Source organism: Trachurus trachurus (assembly GCF_905171665.1).
Source record: "Trachurus trachurus genome assembly, chromosome: 22".
Classification (NCBI taxonomy): Eukaryota; Metazoa; Chordata; class Actinopteri; order Carangiformes; family Carangidae; genus Trachurus; species Trachurus trachurus.
Window position 1 is genome coordinate 6,118,253 of NC_139907.1, and position 17,983 is coordinate 6,136,235.

Genomic DNA, 17,983 nt, shown 5'->3' on the forward strand with positions numbered 1-17,983 from the left:
ATAGAATAAAACTTTATTGATCCCCCGACTCGGAGGAAATTCACGGTGTCACAGCAGCAACATATACAAAGACAAGGCACACAAAGAAGGTAACATATCAAGGTTCCTCTGTGCAACATTCGCAATAAATAGAATAAATAAAAACCTACGTGTTGTTAAAGTGCTAGGATCTGTGTGTGTGCTCATGTTCCACTTCATTCAGGCACTATTGATCTTATTCAATAACATGCCATGAAGTTGGTTTTATAATGTTGGCTGTCAGTGTGATTAAACTTTTCCAAAGTGACAAATACTTGCAAAACTACCTGTCCATCGTCAGTGCTGAAGTTAACATGATAAAATGCAATAAAATAAAAAGCCTATTAATGGGGGGGGCATGGTCCCATTTGAAGCTTGTCGCAAATTATTATTTGTGCAAAAAAATCCTCAGGTGTGATGTGCCAGTCCAATTATTATCATCATCAGAGCCTCCTCAAATCAGGTCGCACTGTTCCGAAAGAACACGCCCAGAGTAGCCAATGAGAACGAGCCAATCAGGAAGCATCACCAACCAGATGTTGCTACTTTTACGGCTCACAGACACTGCAGCTAACTGAGTCAGAAGAGAGCAGCTAGTGGAGTTACAGTATGGCATCAACACGAGTGCCTTCATATCTGTATCCTATGTCTCATGTTAAGAGACAGAGGAGACGGCGTGGGCAAGAAATTGTGGGGGCTTTGTAACTGAAGTCACATTTGATCACATGAATTTCTGTGAGATCTCGTGTCTGGGGAATCACCGCTGTGAAATCATTACAGCAAACAGCAGGTGTGTGTCCTCAAGTCTGTCGTCTCAGAGGTAAAAAAAAAAAAAAAAAAAAAGGGTTCAGATTTGAAAGTCGTCCGGTTTGGGGAAAACAACCTCTGTCTTTGTCAGACTGTGATTGCTGCCTGTACAACAAACAACGACAACAACGACCAGCCTTATAAAAAAAAAAAAAACAGTTTGTGCTGCAGTCAAAGAAGAAAAATAGGAGAAATAAGAAATTTAGGATAGAATAAAATATTGTTTGGGGAGTCGGCGGCGACACAGATTGTAAAGTCTGCAGGGAGAGCTGGAGCAGAGAGAGGAGTTCATAAACCTGCCGAGCTGCGGCTCCGCACTAAAACCTGATCAACTGGATCAAATCTGAAACTGCTTATTCTGCTTCATTGTGGACATTTGGTTCCCAAGTATAACGATAAATATCAAACATGTGGGTCAAAAGAGTTGAGTCCTTAAGTGTGATTTTGTCTGTAGGGGGCTGCACCAGGTTGTGTTTAATAAAACCGGCCCTGACACACACTTCACAACTGCCGCATAAGCAGCAACACACCACCAGTATAATTTATGACTCCTCTTTTACTGGAGAGGCTGGGATGTTAAACTCTGTGGAGCGATTCCCCTACTACTTTAAATAAGGAGGAGGACACAACCTCGCCCACACCAGCAGAAAAACCACTTCCATCATCACTTCCAATAAAGAGCGTGTGACACGTTCAGCTCCCTCCGCGGGCCCTTTCATCAGCCACACACACACTAAGTTAACGCAGCAGACAAAGTTGTGCAGGGAGAGCGAACGAACGAACGCACATCCCAAAAAATGTATTCATTCATGCTAGTGGAAAATATTCTGGATGAAAAGTGTCAACAGAATGTCACAAGTTAATGTTATGGTAATGGCATATGAGCTCCGAGCATATTTTACAAATGGTTTTCTGAAAATTGAACCACTGCACTGGCAATCTCCTAAACAGGACAATATCGCATTCAAAATAAATTACATTCTGGCATCGTCACATCCTCTTTTTTTTTCTTCTGGAAATTAAATTGTATAAAATATTTATGATATAGACTAAAATGAGGTGGCGGTAAAGGCAAGCGGTGGTGTAATTCAGCTGGTCCGAAATCTAGATTTGATTGCCTAATTTAGTGCAACTCTCTCATTTAGTAATGTGGTATCTCTCTCTCGACCTCTGGGTCAGATGACGCAGTCACACAGGAACTCATGCATTTTCTTGTGTTTGTGTCTGCAGGGCGTCAAAAGTCACCTGACCTCCTGAGGATCTGGACCAGACTGAATCAGACTCAGAACTGTTTTGTCTTTATACTATCTATCTATCTATCTATCTATCTATCTATCTATCTATCTATCTATCTATCTATCTATCTATCTATCTATCTATCTATCTATCTAGGTGGATAGCTACAGAGGCTGCATTCAAACACAACTCCATCCATCCACCATAAGTGTTATTTTAAAGGGGACATATTATGGAAATATCACTTTTTGAAAGCTCTTTAACATATTTGGCCCCAAAATGTGAGAATTGACAAAAGAATCTGTAATGTTCAGGCTCTCTCCAATCCACGTGGTTTTACGAGCTGTTCCCTCAGTTTTCTTCCAGTGATGTAACTAGGTTTAAAATTTGCATAACCCCACCCCTACCTGGGACCGGTAGAAGGGGCGGGGTGAGCAGTGGTTCATTTGCATTTAAAGGGACAGGCACTGAAACCAGCCATTCTGAAAAGGGCTGTTTTGAGAGGATGAAAAGAGCTGTGATGTTTGATCCTTGGGATATTTTGACCAAAGCATGTCACAGACATGTCAATAAGACACCTGGGGACTATTTTAATTTGTGGAAAAGGGGGCATAATATGTCTCCTTTAAAGCTTTTGGGGGATTTTATGATTTTAGCAGGTAGGAGTAGGTTGGTGTTCTCGTTGTTTCTGATTAGTGAAGTCTTGAAGTCAAAGTCTTTGCATGGACAAAATGCCAGTAACCTGGAAGAGCGTGAGGGAGGAAGAGAGCTGACCCTGTGGAAAACAGAGATGTAATGTAAATAAGCTGCAGGGACAGAGAAGAGAGACGTCAGTAACTTACTCTTCACTGTGCCTTTCACTGCGTCCACCACAAACGCGATGGAGATGAAGAGGGCGATGACCTCCTCTGTCGACCTGGGGAACCACAGTGACAGTTCAGGGTCGTTTCACTGCATCATCACTTCCCGAAACACAGTGCTCAAGACCAGAAGTAAACAAATAAACAGAAAGATGGATGATGTTTCTGAACCATAACCCCCTGAAAAAAACACAATGTAAATATATTTTCAAGGCGGAGTACGAGCTATATGGTTTATACCTTTGTGTACTGACCTTCAGACATTGTTCCCATAAGAAACACAGAGCTCGGCCCACAGGCAGATATATACACTGTGCAGCTCAGACATCCACTGTTTGTACCGCAACTAAATATAAAGCTGCCAAACAAACAAAGCTGAGTAATGCTGCACTGGAACTGAAATAAGAAAAATCCCAAGGTTGTAGTTTCAGAGTTTGCATGTTTTTTTCTAAAAGTTTTTACCTGAAAATGAGTCCAAAGTGTTGGTAAATGTCACAAGGGGCAAGAGTGCAATGCAAATAACATGTCATTTATACAGATAATGCAAACCTGTGCATTGTGATTTAGTCTGGGCTCATTTCTTATACGATGACATTCTCACAGACAAGAAGTGACCATCTAAATCTAATATATGTTGTTTTTTTCCACAGATTTGAGACCTTCACCCTGGTTTTCAAGAAAATTATGCTCATTTAAACAAAAATCAACTTGGGCAGTTCTGCCTTACTTTCCAGTATTCACCACTGACTGGATAATGGGTGGATCTTTTACCAGGCTTACTGTCAATTTGATTTTTTCCCCGAGAAAATCTCTTTAGAAATAAGTCTATCTGTGACATTGCTGCTTATCCAAAACGAGCCCACCAGCGTCCTGGAGCTCTTCCAGTGTAGTAACACTGTGTGTGTGTCTGTGTGTGTTTTTATTTTTATTGCAACTCAGGATTTGTCGAGTGTTTTCTTAAGCGTTTGTGTTGCTTTCTTTGTAGTTTGTGCTTTGTCCTCAGGGGCCACCGTAGATTACCCCCGTTTACCTCTCCTCACTGAGACAGAGGGTTTGAAAGAGTTCAAGTATCTGTGGGGGTTTTTTGGCTAAAGGGGCTTTTACAAAGGGAACCAGGAGATCTTCTGCAGACTAGATCTGTCACACGGAGCGAACTCTGCTTTTCTCCAGGAAACTGTTTGTTGTACAAAGACTTTTCTGTTGAGCGCCAGTGATTCTGCAGCAGCAGCAGCAGCAGACGCCGTCGCGACCGCCCTACTTAAAACGCTTTTCCAGTTTGACAGCAGCGACGGAGAAAAAGAAGATGTGATTCGATAAATTAGGTTACGCTGCAAAGAAAACAATTAAAGTGAGTTAAATGTAAACATGTGAGACCTTTTGAAGAGCTTCATGAGCAGGCTGACGTTGAAGATCCCTCCCAGGATGAGGAAGAGGCAGTTCCACAGGCCGATGCAGGCGTAGAAAGCCGGGAAGTCCAGGTTGTAGTCGTCACAGATTCCTCGGATCACTGTGAAGGGCGCACGTGTACACACACACACACACAGAAACATAAACACACATCAGCAAACATCTAAAACAGCATTAATCCTTTAACTCTTGTTGATGGATGTCTTCTTTGCTTCATTTGCAAACGAACACACAACCAACACAAACACATACGCCACCTTAAGTCGCAATGTGCACAGACAGTGTTGTGTCATCGTTGGACCAATTTATCTAATTTTATAAAACATAAACACAGTGATGAAATGCTCCCGCCCTCAAAACTCGTCTAAATTCAATCAGCTGCTGCAGATGAAATACAGAAAAGAATATGTGATGAATAAACAAACGACGAAGAGGAAGACGGATCGATGTTGCCTTTATCAATGCATGAGGAAGAAACTAGGTTAATAAGGAGCTGCACTGACGTCTTTTTGCGCTTTGCATCAAATATTTAATATAATGAAGACGTTTTTTTTTCCTGCACACAGACACACACAGGCATGAAAGAGTTGTAATGTATTTCTGAATATCATAACAATTGTAATCTTGAGCAGATTTGTGCGTCGATGAGTTACAACTTTACAAACAGACCATTGTTCTGCTCAGACAGGCTGCTGGAAATGTACTATAATTATCCCCATGAGAATGTGCTTAGCACTATTCTAACCCATTTACTTCAAAGATCATCACACCACAAACCCAACAAACAGCTTTGGTATTAAAACTACATCTTGGCATCGGAGCCGCTGCTTTTCCTCATCGCTGCCTGATTCTGCAGCTTCCAGCCGTCAACATCGTTTAAATTCCACCCGATGAAGCACTGCTGTTGGGTAAAAAACCATATAACAGTTTATGTGCTGTTGTCTCTCTCTTGGACTCAATATAAAGTTTACATGTTCTTGCATGCGATGAGTGAGTTTCCTGACCCTTAGGCCCCCGAAACCAACTATTACATGACATCAGTGATTCCTAAGAAAACCCTACGTGCTTTTTGTTCGACTGCACCAGGAACAGTTGTTAGGAACATGTGTGTCCCAGGATATGATACTTAAGTTACATTATATCATTATTAAACATTAATATCCTAGTATTACAATAACATATTGTGATACATTGTGATTTGTGACCTAAATTATGTCCAAAAGGAAAAGTCAACATCTGTTTTATCTAATAAGGTAAAAAAAAAAAAAGTTTATCGGACTTAAAATCATTTCTATCGTGGCAAGATGGGATTGTCAACAAGACAGACTGAACAAAAAACACTTGAATTCATATTTGCAATTTACATAATAAAAGATGGGAACTTGGCATTTGTGTATCAATACAACATTGCCATGCAAAATATTGCAATACTATGTTGTATCATTGTAGCATGCCTGAGAAACTGTCAGAAATGTCAGAAACTTTCCTTTGTAGCTACTCTGATGAAACAACAAGATGAAGTTGTCATGAAGCAAAAACTGTGCTGATGTGAATATGAAATAATAAATCAATTGTAAAAAGAAGAGAGTAGAAATGAAACTGTTGTTTTAAAATGCTGTGTGCAGGTGGTGATTGTTACTTGACAGTCGGCCAGTGTTGTGTTTATCATATTACGCCCTCAGCTCTGCATCCTCAGGACGGACTGGAAGCTACAGTGACTCGGTATCGGAAAACGGCAAGACCAACTGTGGCTAGCCGGTTAGCATGCTAACTTCAGCAGGAGATAAAGACAAGACAGAAAGAGACCTGTAGACAAATCTTAGCAAGTACAGGAATTAAGTTTGATGCTGAATTTAGCATGTTTCTCCTGAGTTAACACTAACATTAGCCATGTAGCAATAGCAAAAATGACAAAAAACTCCAAAATATGAGAAGATTAAATATCGTACTGTTAGACTTTTGCATGCATGTCCTCTGTCAGGACCACACAGCTCTGCAGCGTTGTGCTCACAGTGAATAAGGACGTTTGACACCGGACATTGACTGAAACTAAATAAAAAAGATAGTCAACAATCAGCTAAATGAGTCCAAAGGCAAAGCAGAGGAAGAGTTTCTAGCTAGTACTGCTCCACACAGCCGGGTGCCTCCTTCTCTTGATTTTTGACGTGATCGTCTTAGTACTCCGCCCACCCGCTGCCTCCTTTTCAAATCAAACTGTGAAAAGGTGAGTGTATTTTGGCGGAGCCGAGCTGAATCAAAGAGGTGGGGTGGGTTGGGGGGGTTGGGAAGCCTACCGCTGATGAAGATGGCGAGGGGAGCCGTGGTTAGTGGGATGACGAGGGGAGAGCCGGCGAACAACGAGTAGATGACCCCGCCGATGCTCTGGCCGATGATGGTCTTCCGAACATCTGTGCAGGGAGGACACACACAGAGGAAACGCAGGAGGAAACGCTGATTAATGTGCACGGATGTCGGCTGCCTCTTCTGCAGCGCTGAGCTAATCTCTGATTCACACTGGATGTTTAATAAGAGGCAAACTGAACAAACACAGCCACAGCAGCTACTTCATGTTTTATATAACGCCGGATCTAATGATGACTTCTAATGTGAAAGTTACTAACTGAGATCAACTCTGATTCTGTCTCTTTAGCTTTTGGATTTAGTTTATTCACATGGCTCATTGGCTGAGAGGAGAGGAGCCCCTCAAGGTCAAAGCTGCAAACTGAGGCTGATTGTTGCTGTTATTGACTGTTGACTGTTTTTCTTTGCATTTATTTTCTCCTCGTTTCATTGCCTTCTCCATCTCTTATATCTAAACCCTTTTGATTTGGCTTCTTTTTTTTGCTTTTCTTATAATGGTAAAGAAGAGAGGGAAGACATGAAGGATAAAGCCTATGTGATAGATGCTACACTCTCTGTTTTTTTTGTTTTACTATAAAACCATTTGTATATATTCTATGTATGAATAAAGAATTAAAGTCTCTCTCAGCTCTTGCATCAACCATGTTTCCATTTACATGACAACACCAGTGAGTGGCTAATGATAAAAATGCAACAGGGTAAAAACACTGGTTTGAAAGTGCAAAGTGCCAAAAACTAAACTGAAGTTCCTCGACTGACCACTATAAACATGTTACAGTGAATTGAACTTAAAAATTAGGAATCAGTTAAACGTTACAGGAAGAGACTCTTTATAGATTTTGATGTAAAAAACATACTTGCGTAACATTTGACATGAAAACAGACTGGGGAAATAAATATTTCATTTCATGAGGCCTTTCAAGAATCTGAATTTAATAATAGGAGTTCTAGTTTAATACACATTACAACTTGTTACTTGAGATTCATCTGACAACTAGTGGCCAAAAAAAACCAAACGACTAACGCTGCTTTAGGATAGATTCAAAATAAGAAACTAAATTGTCAAACATCCACAATTACAAAAAAAACCACCAGTCCAACCTCATGTATAGTCTAGAAATCTTTCTGTGAAGATTCATCTGTGAGGAGAATAAAGGTTGCTGATGCGCCTGCGCTCGAGTCGGCACTCTTACCAATCTCGCCACGTGTGCTCTCGTCGTTGAGGGAGCCGAACGCGATGGCGGGGAGGAGGATGGCGATGTAGAGGAAGATGGCCGTGGTCATGTACTTCAGCAGGGTTTTATTACTGCCAACTATACCTGAGGGGAGACGAACACAAACACAAACACATGAGTCATATTCACCTCATAATAGAGTGGAGGAGGCTCCACGCTTTAATATCAAAATGACAAAAGCATTAGAGGAGTTCATCCTTCAGCTCCTCGACAACACGGAGCATCCAGGAAGTTACAGTACAGCTCCGATACAAGGCCTCACACTGCCTCTCCCCTTTCCCCTCCTTTCCCCCTCTCTGCCCTTTCAAAAAAAAAAAAAAAAAATCTAAAATAAAAATGATTTGTTTGACTTTTGTGCGATCCGTCATGTTGTAAGAACAGTTATCGCTTTTTCCCAAATGATGGATAACTCATTTTGAAATAAAACACTATAATTGGGCTCTAATGCAATCACAACGGTTTTTGGTCCTGTGACCTTCATCAGATGATCATTATCTGATGACACTCACAAGACAGAAATATCTTGATTTTGTTACAGGCCGATGAATGTGTTTGGATATTGGGAAACGAGAGAGAGAGAGCACTGAAAGAAAGAAAGAGAGAGAAAGAGAGAGAGAAACTCTGCTTCTTAACTGTACTTTGCTTTAGTAAATCTTTTTTTTTTTTCTACAGTCGAGAATCAACTGATTCAATTGACCTTGTTTATTCAGGTTGGTATAATCGCTGTTTGCATGAGATTTACGAGCAACAACCACAACTAAAATCATCCAGACGTGTTTATTTTTCTACTTTTAACCACAGTAAATTCAAAACGTGACATGTGCACAACCCCGCTGGTAAAGACCGTGATGTGGCGAGCCCACCAGCCGGCTCAGATTGCACCGGTAATATATATACATAGGGCGCTGTCCTCGTCTGATGTCTTGGGAAATTACAATAAAATTGGACATATGGGAGCATATGGCAGCAGTAAGACATCTGAACTCATCATTTCTGCAGACCCTGGATGTGACACAGATGCAGCACAGATGTATCCGAGGCGAAGGGGTGACAGACAAATGAGGAGCTGCCAGAGGCGCCCTGGTGTGGCATAATAAGGAAGATGATTCACTTTCACTACAAGTCCAAGTCCAGCCTACCATCTGTGAAGTCAGAGGGGTAGAAAGGCAGTCTGCGGCAAAAGTCCTCATAAATCCCCCGTCCGGCTTTGAAGAAATCTTTACACTGTGTGGACAGAAAGAGGAAAAAGGTTAGTTAGACGATGCTGCTTGGAAAACAACTGTGTGCGCCACCTATAGGCAAACAAAATAACAGCCAATGCTATGCTACCTTTGGTCTTTTGTTCTCAGTATCATTGGGCGTCATTCTTCTTTAGTATTTTCTTAAATTCATTCTTAATTGCCATAATCCCTATAGTTTTAGGAGTAGGTTCGTTAACTTTAATTGTTGTTGCAAGCTATTTTTAGAATGGCGGAGCAGAGCCGCGAGCTGCTCAGAGCTACGCTACGGAGGCTCATGGGATTTCTTGGTTTCCCTCAAACTCATCAAATACACAAAATAAATTCATGCAAAACCGCTGATGTGCTTTACCATCGGGGGCAGTTTTTCGTCAAACAGCCGTCTTTGCATTTGCCTCGAAAACATAACGTTCACAACATTCCGTTATTATCTCATAGTGTGGTGAATGTGCAGGTCACAACTTGTCTACGAGAGCGTTTTGGAGTTATTGGATTGTGTATTTGATGAGGGAAACCAAGAAATCCCATTAGCCTCCATAGCGTAGCTCTGAGAAGCTAAAAATAGCTTGCACCGACAATTAAAGGTAATGAACCTACTGCTAAAACTATAGGGATTATGGCAATGGGCCAATTTGCCAAAATGTTGAACTATCCCTTTAAGAAAATTCTACATTATGATTCATGAAGGTACCCATAGACTGCTGAAATGTTGGCAGCTGCGTTCTCACATTGATGAATGCCATCTCTTCGTAAGTTGAGAGAGCGTGCCAGGTGATCCTAAATAACATAGAAAGGTAAACGCCCCATGGCCATAAAAGGGCATGAGACTGCAGGGCTGTGTGCAAACAGAAACCACAGACACTGAGCAGAGGAGCTTGGTGAAGTGAGAAAGAAAGTTAAAATGCTCAAATGAAAATCTAAAGAGGGAGCACCGGACTCAAAAAGCATAAAAAGGACTTTCCTGAAGTGGAGGTGCCTACTATTGCAGGAAGTGAAGCAAAACAAAAAAACAGCTTATATTTAGTTTATATTTTTATATTTAGTGGAGCCAGCAGTTGATGCAAAGTAACAGAAAATAAAGGTATATGCTGTCAGTCATTCACTGAATGTTGTATCTGGAGAAGAGCGCACTACTGAGCAAGTAAAGAAGAAATGGTTTGATCTCAGATCTGAGGTTAAAAAAAAGAATTGGCAAAGAGATGTAGAGCAGTGGTGGGGACAGGCTGGTCCAGAATGATCTCAACATGTGCCATCATAAATATCATATGGTTTGTAAAATAATTATTAAAAACATCATAAATGAAAAGAAAATTATTCTAATTCAAATCATGTAATATCATACATCTGCAGAACAGAACAAAAAATGCAATAATCAATTATTTTGTGTCATTACAAGTGTCAGCTCTCAAATGTGCATGAGTATCCTCTTGAGTGTGCGTAGATTTTGTTCTTAGCTAAGAACAAATCCTGGATAAGGAAACATTTGTGAATGCCAAAATCATCATAAAAACTGTGTAAGAGGGACTTAAGAACAAATTTGTTTTTAAGAACGGTTTGTGAATGAGGCCCATTGTGTCTCTTTTGTCTTCTAGGATGAGGAGGTTGTTCCTGCTCGAATTTTAATCTCTCCAATGAAATAAAATGGGGTTCGACGCAGAGGCCAAAAGAAAACGGCGAGATAAACGAGCGATGTGGGATGAAAGGCATCTCGTCTTTAGTGCAGAATATTTCGACAGTCGAGTGAAATCACTTCACATCTGTTGTTTATTGCTAAAACAGGTAGGTCTCTGCAAACATGGCACTTATGCTCGCCAGTTGATGAACAGGTGCTGAGCTCATAAATGTTTGGAAAAGTCATTAAATTACAGCATTTAAAAAAAAAGAAAGAAAGAAAAGAAAGAAAGAAAAAACATGCAGAGATGCAGGAGCAGTTCACGGTCACGCAGCGCTGACTTCAGTCCATAAACTAGATGTTTCCAAAACGTCAACCTCTGATAACACACCTCCCTGCAGTTTGATCACAATCGGTACTTTTACTACATTTTTAAAAGCCAACATTTATTTTCTTACACACAGACGGACTTGTACTGTTTATCTATTGATAACTCGTTTGTCTATTTTGACAGTGGACAGTAAGAGAAGCATTGAAGCGTGAAGGTGTTTGATCTGAAAGAGAAAAGGTCTTTCCAAGAATCAGCCGCTCGGCGTGAACTCATCTGACCACACAAACACATAAAGTAACACAACAGTTTGTTTCAGTGGTGAACAATTGAACAATACTCTTCTATGTCATCTTGAACGTCTGTGTCTTTGTTTGAAACCGCCTACTGACATTCCTGTACATTTTCTGCATGTAAGAAATACCTGGATGTGTTAACAGGTTAGCAAACATTTCTGGGTATGCACTGTGAGCATACTGGATATACTCAGCTGCCCCATAATGCATTTCAGCTCTTCAACACAAATGGCAGACTACGAGGTCGAGGCTCCTGTTACTGCTCCCGGGATATCTGGACGTTTACCTGGTTGAATTCTTGACTGAAACAATGCTGACACTTTATCGGGTGAGCGACAGCATTCACTGACAAACAACATAAGTTAGAATAAGTATTTGTGTGTTCTTTTTTTTTTTTTTTTTTAACACATTAATATGCATTGATAAATATTCCTTTAACTTTATATGTGTGTTTTAAGTGTTTTTATGTGTTCACCTTTTGGAAAAATGATAACCTTTGAAGGGTGAAGATTTGTGCAAAAAAAAGAAAAAAAAATGGAAGAATTTTTTTTTTCAAGTAATGATGTTCCAGGGTTGACATTTTGAATGTCCAAGTATCTAAATAAGTGCCCTATAAAGGGTGAAAACTTAAATAAGTGATCAATAAACAGTTTCATTAGCGATAACTGTAAAAGCTCTGTCGTTGTCGCTGCCGGTTCGTGTGCAGTGCATTCTGGGATACTGGTGAACATGCAGCTTTGTGGACAAATCTGAGGAGATGTTTCTCATCTAAACCTTATCAACATTTGAATTATTTCCTTATTTATGTCAAATGTTTGTTTTTCTGTTTTGCTCCGGGGCGTTCAGCTCGTCTTATCCTCGGTGACCTCCAAAATAAAAGCCTGAGCCCGAGGCTGTGTGCTGTTACTCTGCTGCGGACAATGACACATTTAGATAGAAAACTGCCCCATTTGATGGTTCGAATGAGACGCTGGTGATTCCACTGGATGCTCTTCATCCCTCTCTCTCTCTCTCTCTCTCAAAGAAGAAGAAGAAGATTTGAATCATCAAATTTAACGAGGTAGTCCTCAGAAACCTTTAATTGCGTAATAGAAGACAAAGGATTCAGAAGTAAGCAGAGATGTGGCGTGGCTGGATTTAGATGTACATTTATTAAAGATACCCGCGTCCCCAGAACGATCGGGAATGACTGAGGGATGACAGCGACAGCGAGGGACGGAAGATTTAGTGTATTTTTAGAGAAGTCAGGAGGAGGACAGTCGGGAAGGAGCCACGTGATTCACGAGGAGACACGGAAACACGGCTTCTTACGTAAAACCGTGAACGTTCAGGTTACACAAGACGAGGACTGAGCTTATTAAGTAATTTATCCAATTAGCCAATGCTCCATTTTCCTGTTGAACATTATAGCATCACACAATTGAAGGGCGTGTTGAGTAGGTTTAGCCCTCGGGAAGCTTCATTTGTCATCCCAAAAACATTTTTTGACAGTTTTTGGCAGAACAAAGCGAAACGTCTCGACGTTAAACAACATGAAAACAAACAACAGCATCAGCATCGAGTGGGGCGGCCAGTTTTATGAAGCCACACATGCTTGTTCAACAAGGATTGTTCATCCATTAAATCCCTATACATCATGGAATCATTTATTATTACAAGGGAGCCTGTGTGTGTGTGTGTATTCTGTGTTTGTGTTTGTGCATGTGTGTGTGTGTATGTGTGTGTGTGTGTGTGGGGCCTGATCACCAGCCCTTGGCTCAGGTTCGATAAACAAAAGTCTCAAAGAGGAATTACTGTCCACCTGGTTGCCATTCGTTCTGAACAGTCGATGGAGTGAGGCAACGGGGAGGAAAAACATAAAAACACAACAACAATTTGGCCTAGTTTCTTAAAGTGGTGCGCTGGTGCGGGTGGTCGGAGGAGGAGGAGGAGGAGGAGGAGGAGGAGGAGGAGGTGTGTGGTCCGTTCCTCTCTCCTTCGTTTTATCATTTTCTATTTCCTCTTGATTTCACCTGCTCCCTCCCTCCCTATCCCTATCCATCTCCTCTTTCCCCTCTGCCTCCATTTGTCTTCTCCTATATATCCCTCTTTCACTGAGTGGCACTGAGCCTTTCGAGCCCTGGGATAAACACCTAGCACAAAAAATAAAATAAAAAAAACACAAGGGGGAAATGTCTGGGAGCCCCGGCCTGTCAGCGGCAACGTTAGGAGGAGATGTTGTTCCGTGGCATTGAGCAGAGCCCCTCTGGAGGTGTGTGTGTGTGTTGTAATGTGTGAGTGTGTGTGTGTCTCTGTGTGTGTGTGTGTGTGTGTCAGTGTGTGTGTACATGCACGTGTAGCTAAGGGGTGGGGAGTGAGTTCTGACAGGACTGTGAGAGATGTAAGGTCATTTACCCACTGAGGAGCCCTGGCAGGAGTTGATGCTGATTGATTAGAGAGGGAGAAAAGATGGAGGAGTCAAACCAGCCGAGCGAAGAGGAGGAAGAAGAAGAGGAGGAAGAGGATGAGGAGGAGGGGAAGAGATGGAGGGTGGGATAAGTACATATATGTACTTCGGGGCGACGAATTGAGGATGAGAAAGATTCAGAAAACACCTCGACATGAAATTCAAGGTTCCCACTATTTTCTTGAAATCGTTTTCCAGGACAGTAGTAGTTTTGATGCCGTAAACTGATCCATCCCCTGTCCCTTTCTTTTCGACAATGGTACCTTGTTTTGTAAATTTAACCAGTTTGTTTCTAGGTTTATTCCTCTCTCTCATTCTCTCTCCCAGAAATCCGATTTAAAGATGTGCAGTCTATGGCTCTAATTTATGAAATAACCCCTTAAATGCTTAGAAATTATGACAAATTTATCATAGAACAGCACAAATATGTTTTTTTTAGTTTTTTTTGGAAACGAAATCCTTAGAAGGGTCTGAAAAAGTCAAATAGAGCTCTGGTAGCTGTGATAAATAATTTTCCAGGACAACTCAAGCTTTTTTTTTTCTCATTTTCCATGTGTTTTCCATGACTGGAAAATTGGTGAACCATTTTCCAGGACGTGTGGGAACCCTGATGTACTTATCTTGTAAAGAAACGGGGCGACGAATTGAGGAGGAGAAAGATTCAGAAAGCACCTCGACATGAAATTAGGGAGCACCGACCAATCACAGAGCCTCGTCTCAGGCTGCTGCGGATGACTCATCATCGTGCTGTCATATGAATGAACACATGCTGCTTCAAAATGTTTGGAAAATTGCCCGATACTGAAAGGTTCCCTCACACACACACACACACACACACACACACACACACACACACACACACACACACACACACACACACACACACACACACACACACACACACACACACACACAGAGGCGAGTGCCCACCTTGAGGGGTTTGTGACTGCGGGGGTCGGTCTCCTCCTTCCCCAGAACGGTGGGCTGCTGGTTGGTGGCCGTCAGCTGGTGCCTCTGAAACACCAGCGCCTCCTTGAACTCCTCCTGCGTCTTCGTCTCCAGCAGCTTCTGCCTGAAGGAGATGTCGGAGAAGAGGGTGGCGAACGTCCGGCCCAGCTCCATCGCCGTCTTGGTGCTTTTCTGTTGAAAAACAAAACAAAAAACGACGAGTTTAACCTGTGGTGAGCGACATTTCTTCTAACATGAAGCAACATTAGCACCACCCTTATCTTTTATAAATGAGAGCAGGGAGAGTGAATCAAAACAGTGAGTTTTGAGTCATTAAAACCAAAACAAGTTACAGAAAAATAAAATATACTGGTAATAATAATAAGAAATGTAATCAATTTTTAATCAGCATTTGAACTATAGGAGTTTTATTTCTTTGGAGTTGAAACATTTCAATCCAAATAATCTGTTATAATAAAAATATTTATAATTTCTACAGCACATCCCCATCTCAGATTTGTATTTAATTGTATTTAATTATAATATTGACAGAAATGGATCACTTAGTGCACAGGTCTTCAATGTTTTTCAGGCCAAGGACCCCAAACTGATGGAGAGATGAAGCAGGGACCCCCTACTTTAAATATTTATAAAATTGTGTATTATATTAAACTAGTCCTAGTAGTCCACCATGTATAAACGTACCCTGGAATCAATACTCAGCTATTCAATTAGTAATACACTGGTTCGTATATTCATGGTCGTGCCACTGCCATTTATAAACAGACCTTGTTAACTGATACCAATGCCAATATCAACAATGTCTTTCAATTGAATGATAATCATGCATACAAGCTATTCAAATTGACGTTTTTATTCAAAGCATAAATGTGGAAAAGAAAAGAAAAATTGTAAAATCAACCAAAGGTTTCCCCCCTGCAGTACTATACTATATGTTTGCATTAATGTTCTTTAAAACTTTAATAAGAAATCAATTTGATTTTGAGTGATTTTCATAACTGGACATGCAGCTGCTGGTTGTTTTTACCAAAAAGCTGAAATTATTATCTAGTCAATATAAAACTTCTCTATTCAAGAAAATGAATGATTGATATTGCTATAAAATAAAAATGGACCAAACCCTCGAGCTTCAACCCGGTGAAGTTACATGAACATTAAAATTCAAATGTGAGCCGTATAGTTAACGTGAGCGGGTTTGGAGCTCGGTCTCTTGGAAGGCTTTTGTCAATAATCCCACATCTGCTCCAAACAACAATGCCGTCCCAAAGTGACAAAGTGCAGCAGAGTGACAGTAATATGGTCCTGGCAGACTCTGGATCAGCGCGGTGCCAGCGCGGCCTTGTTAGCCAGGTGGTGATGATACCAGCGCGGCCCGGCTCAGCTCGTACAGTAGCAGCTGCAGCAAACAGAGAAACTAAAGCCTTTAAGCGTTTTCACAGTGGTAACTGAATTTCAACCAGAGCTCAGAGAGCTGAGCGAATGGATCATGATTAATCTGCAGCCTCTTTCTCTCTCTTTCTCTTTCTCTAACTCTCTGTCTTTGTGTATGAAGGCACGGGGAACACCACCTTCAGTCACACTTCGGGACGCTAACAGTACGCTAACTTCACCATGCAAACATGTCCGCAGGATGTCTAGCAGCTGTAATGTTTATCTTTATTATGTGTGTGAGGATGTCAGGATGTGTTAAATAGCACTAAACACCAAGCACAAAGTAGCTGCGAGTGTTTCTGGTGGAGGATTTATGTAACTTCTGCAGGTCAGTGCTTTGATTTAGCAGGAAAATGTAGGTGTGTGTCATCAGGCCCTGTGTGGCCCGGCCTGTGGTCCCGCAAGAAACCCAGAGAAACACAAGAAAAACACATTTAATGAGCCTTCAGAAAATCCTACAGTAGTACAAACTGTGAATACTATTTTATTGTTTATGCACTTGATGAGATGTGGCTGGGTTTGAGCAAAATTCTTATTTCTAATTCATAAGGGAAGCAAGTTATTGCTACAGTAATACTGGGCACTATCATATTTTATATATAAAAGTGAAGTTAAGTATTGATACCACCTCAGTTAAAAATTGTTTTCATGGTTTTTCTGCACTGTTTGATGTTCCTGTGTCGGATGTGACCACATTTTTTCTGGCCCAAATAAATGTATTGGTTTTTATTTGGTTGATTTCAGGTACGAGTTTGTGAGAGAATGAGAATGAGAAACAGAGCAGCGTTGAGGAAAGATTGTGATGTGTTCAGCGTTTTCACTTTGGGTTAAAGAAAAGAAGAAGGAGGAGAAGAAAGAAAAAAACCCAACAACCCACAAACTGTGCCGTAAAGCTGGATTCACATAGATTTACCAACCAAAGGAATTCCTATTATCATTATCGTTGTGCCCCCTTCAAAGATCTTTTTCACCATCAAGCAGTCGCCATCAGGAATAATTGAGACATAACAGTGATTTATGTTTACTTGGGGCTTGGATTAATGTCAGTGAGGATGCCATTAGTGGTTGTGAATGCAGCCTGTATGAGACTGGAGAGGAGGAGGAGGAGGAGGAGAGGAGAGGCAGCAACACAAAAACAGACAGAAACCAAACAAACAAACAGGAAACAGGATGCATTTAGCTGAGATACAACTCAGAAAGGTGTGTTATATGACAGCTCAGGATAAAGGAAGGAGGGTCGAGTGGTTTGGAAAGGTTCAGCCCAACTCTGTGGCTCTGGCTGCATCATTTTAGATCATTTATTGTCTTATAATTGTGGAAAAACGAAGGATGGACGACCTTAAAATGAAAATCAATAGTCTGTGTGTAAAGAAAAAATAGTTTTACAAGATACTTCCTTTAAAGCTGGATGCCACCCAAGTTTTATGAGAGGAAGCCAAAGATTCACTGTCTTTAGTTTAAGAATAAAAAACAGAAAATCACATATTTTGACAAAGTACCACTTACAGACTTGATGTGTTTTTTATTAACTTTAATTACTGAGGCTCGTCCTCAGCAGCTCATTTCTGTTTTTCCTTCCTCGCGTCTTTTTAACTTTAAATTGAGCTGTCATCGCCACAACAGGATCTTGTTTGTACTGTAACATGTGAGGATCCGTGGCTTCTTGTGGTGTCACTGTGTGTGTGTGTGTGTGTGTGTGTGTGTGTGTGTGTGTGTGTGTGTGTGTGTGTGTGTGTGTG

The 17,983-nt window shown here is 41.0% G+C and overlaps 1 protein-coding gene across 2 annotated transcripts in view; it reads right to left on the reverse strand.

Annotated features, from left to right (window-relative positions):
• slc4a11 (solute carrier family 4 member 11) overlaps positions 1 to 17,983 on the reverse strand; it is a 115,248-nt gene that overhangs the window by 16,390 nt on the left and 80,875 nt on the right. For both annotated transcript variants that reach the window (XM_083998416.1, XM_083998417.1), the window contains exons 8-13: positions 14,775 to 14,984; positions 9,064 to 9,148; positions 7,883 to 8,008; positions 6,623 to 6,736; positions 4,296 to 4,428; positions 2,904 to 2,977 (exon numbers count right to left, since the gene is read on the reverse strand). In XM_083998416.1, the coding sequence (XP_083854542.1) occupies positions 2,904 to 2,977; positions 4,296 to 4,428; positions 6,623 to 6,736; positions 7,883 to 8,008; positions 9,064 to 9,148; positions 14,775 to 14,984 (742 nt within the window). The remainder of the gene's footprint in view (positions 1 to 2,903; positions 2,978 to 4,295; positions 4,429 to 6,622; positions 6,737 to 7,882; positions 8,009 to 9,063; positions 9,149 to 14,774; positions 14,985 to 17,983) is intronic.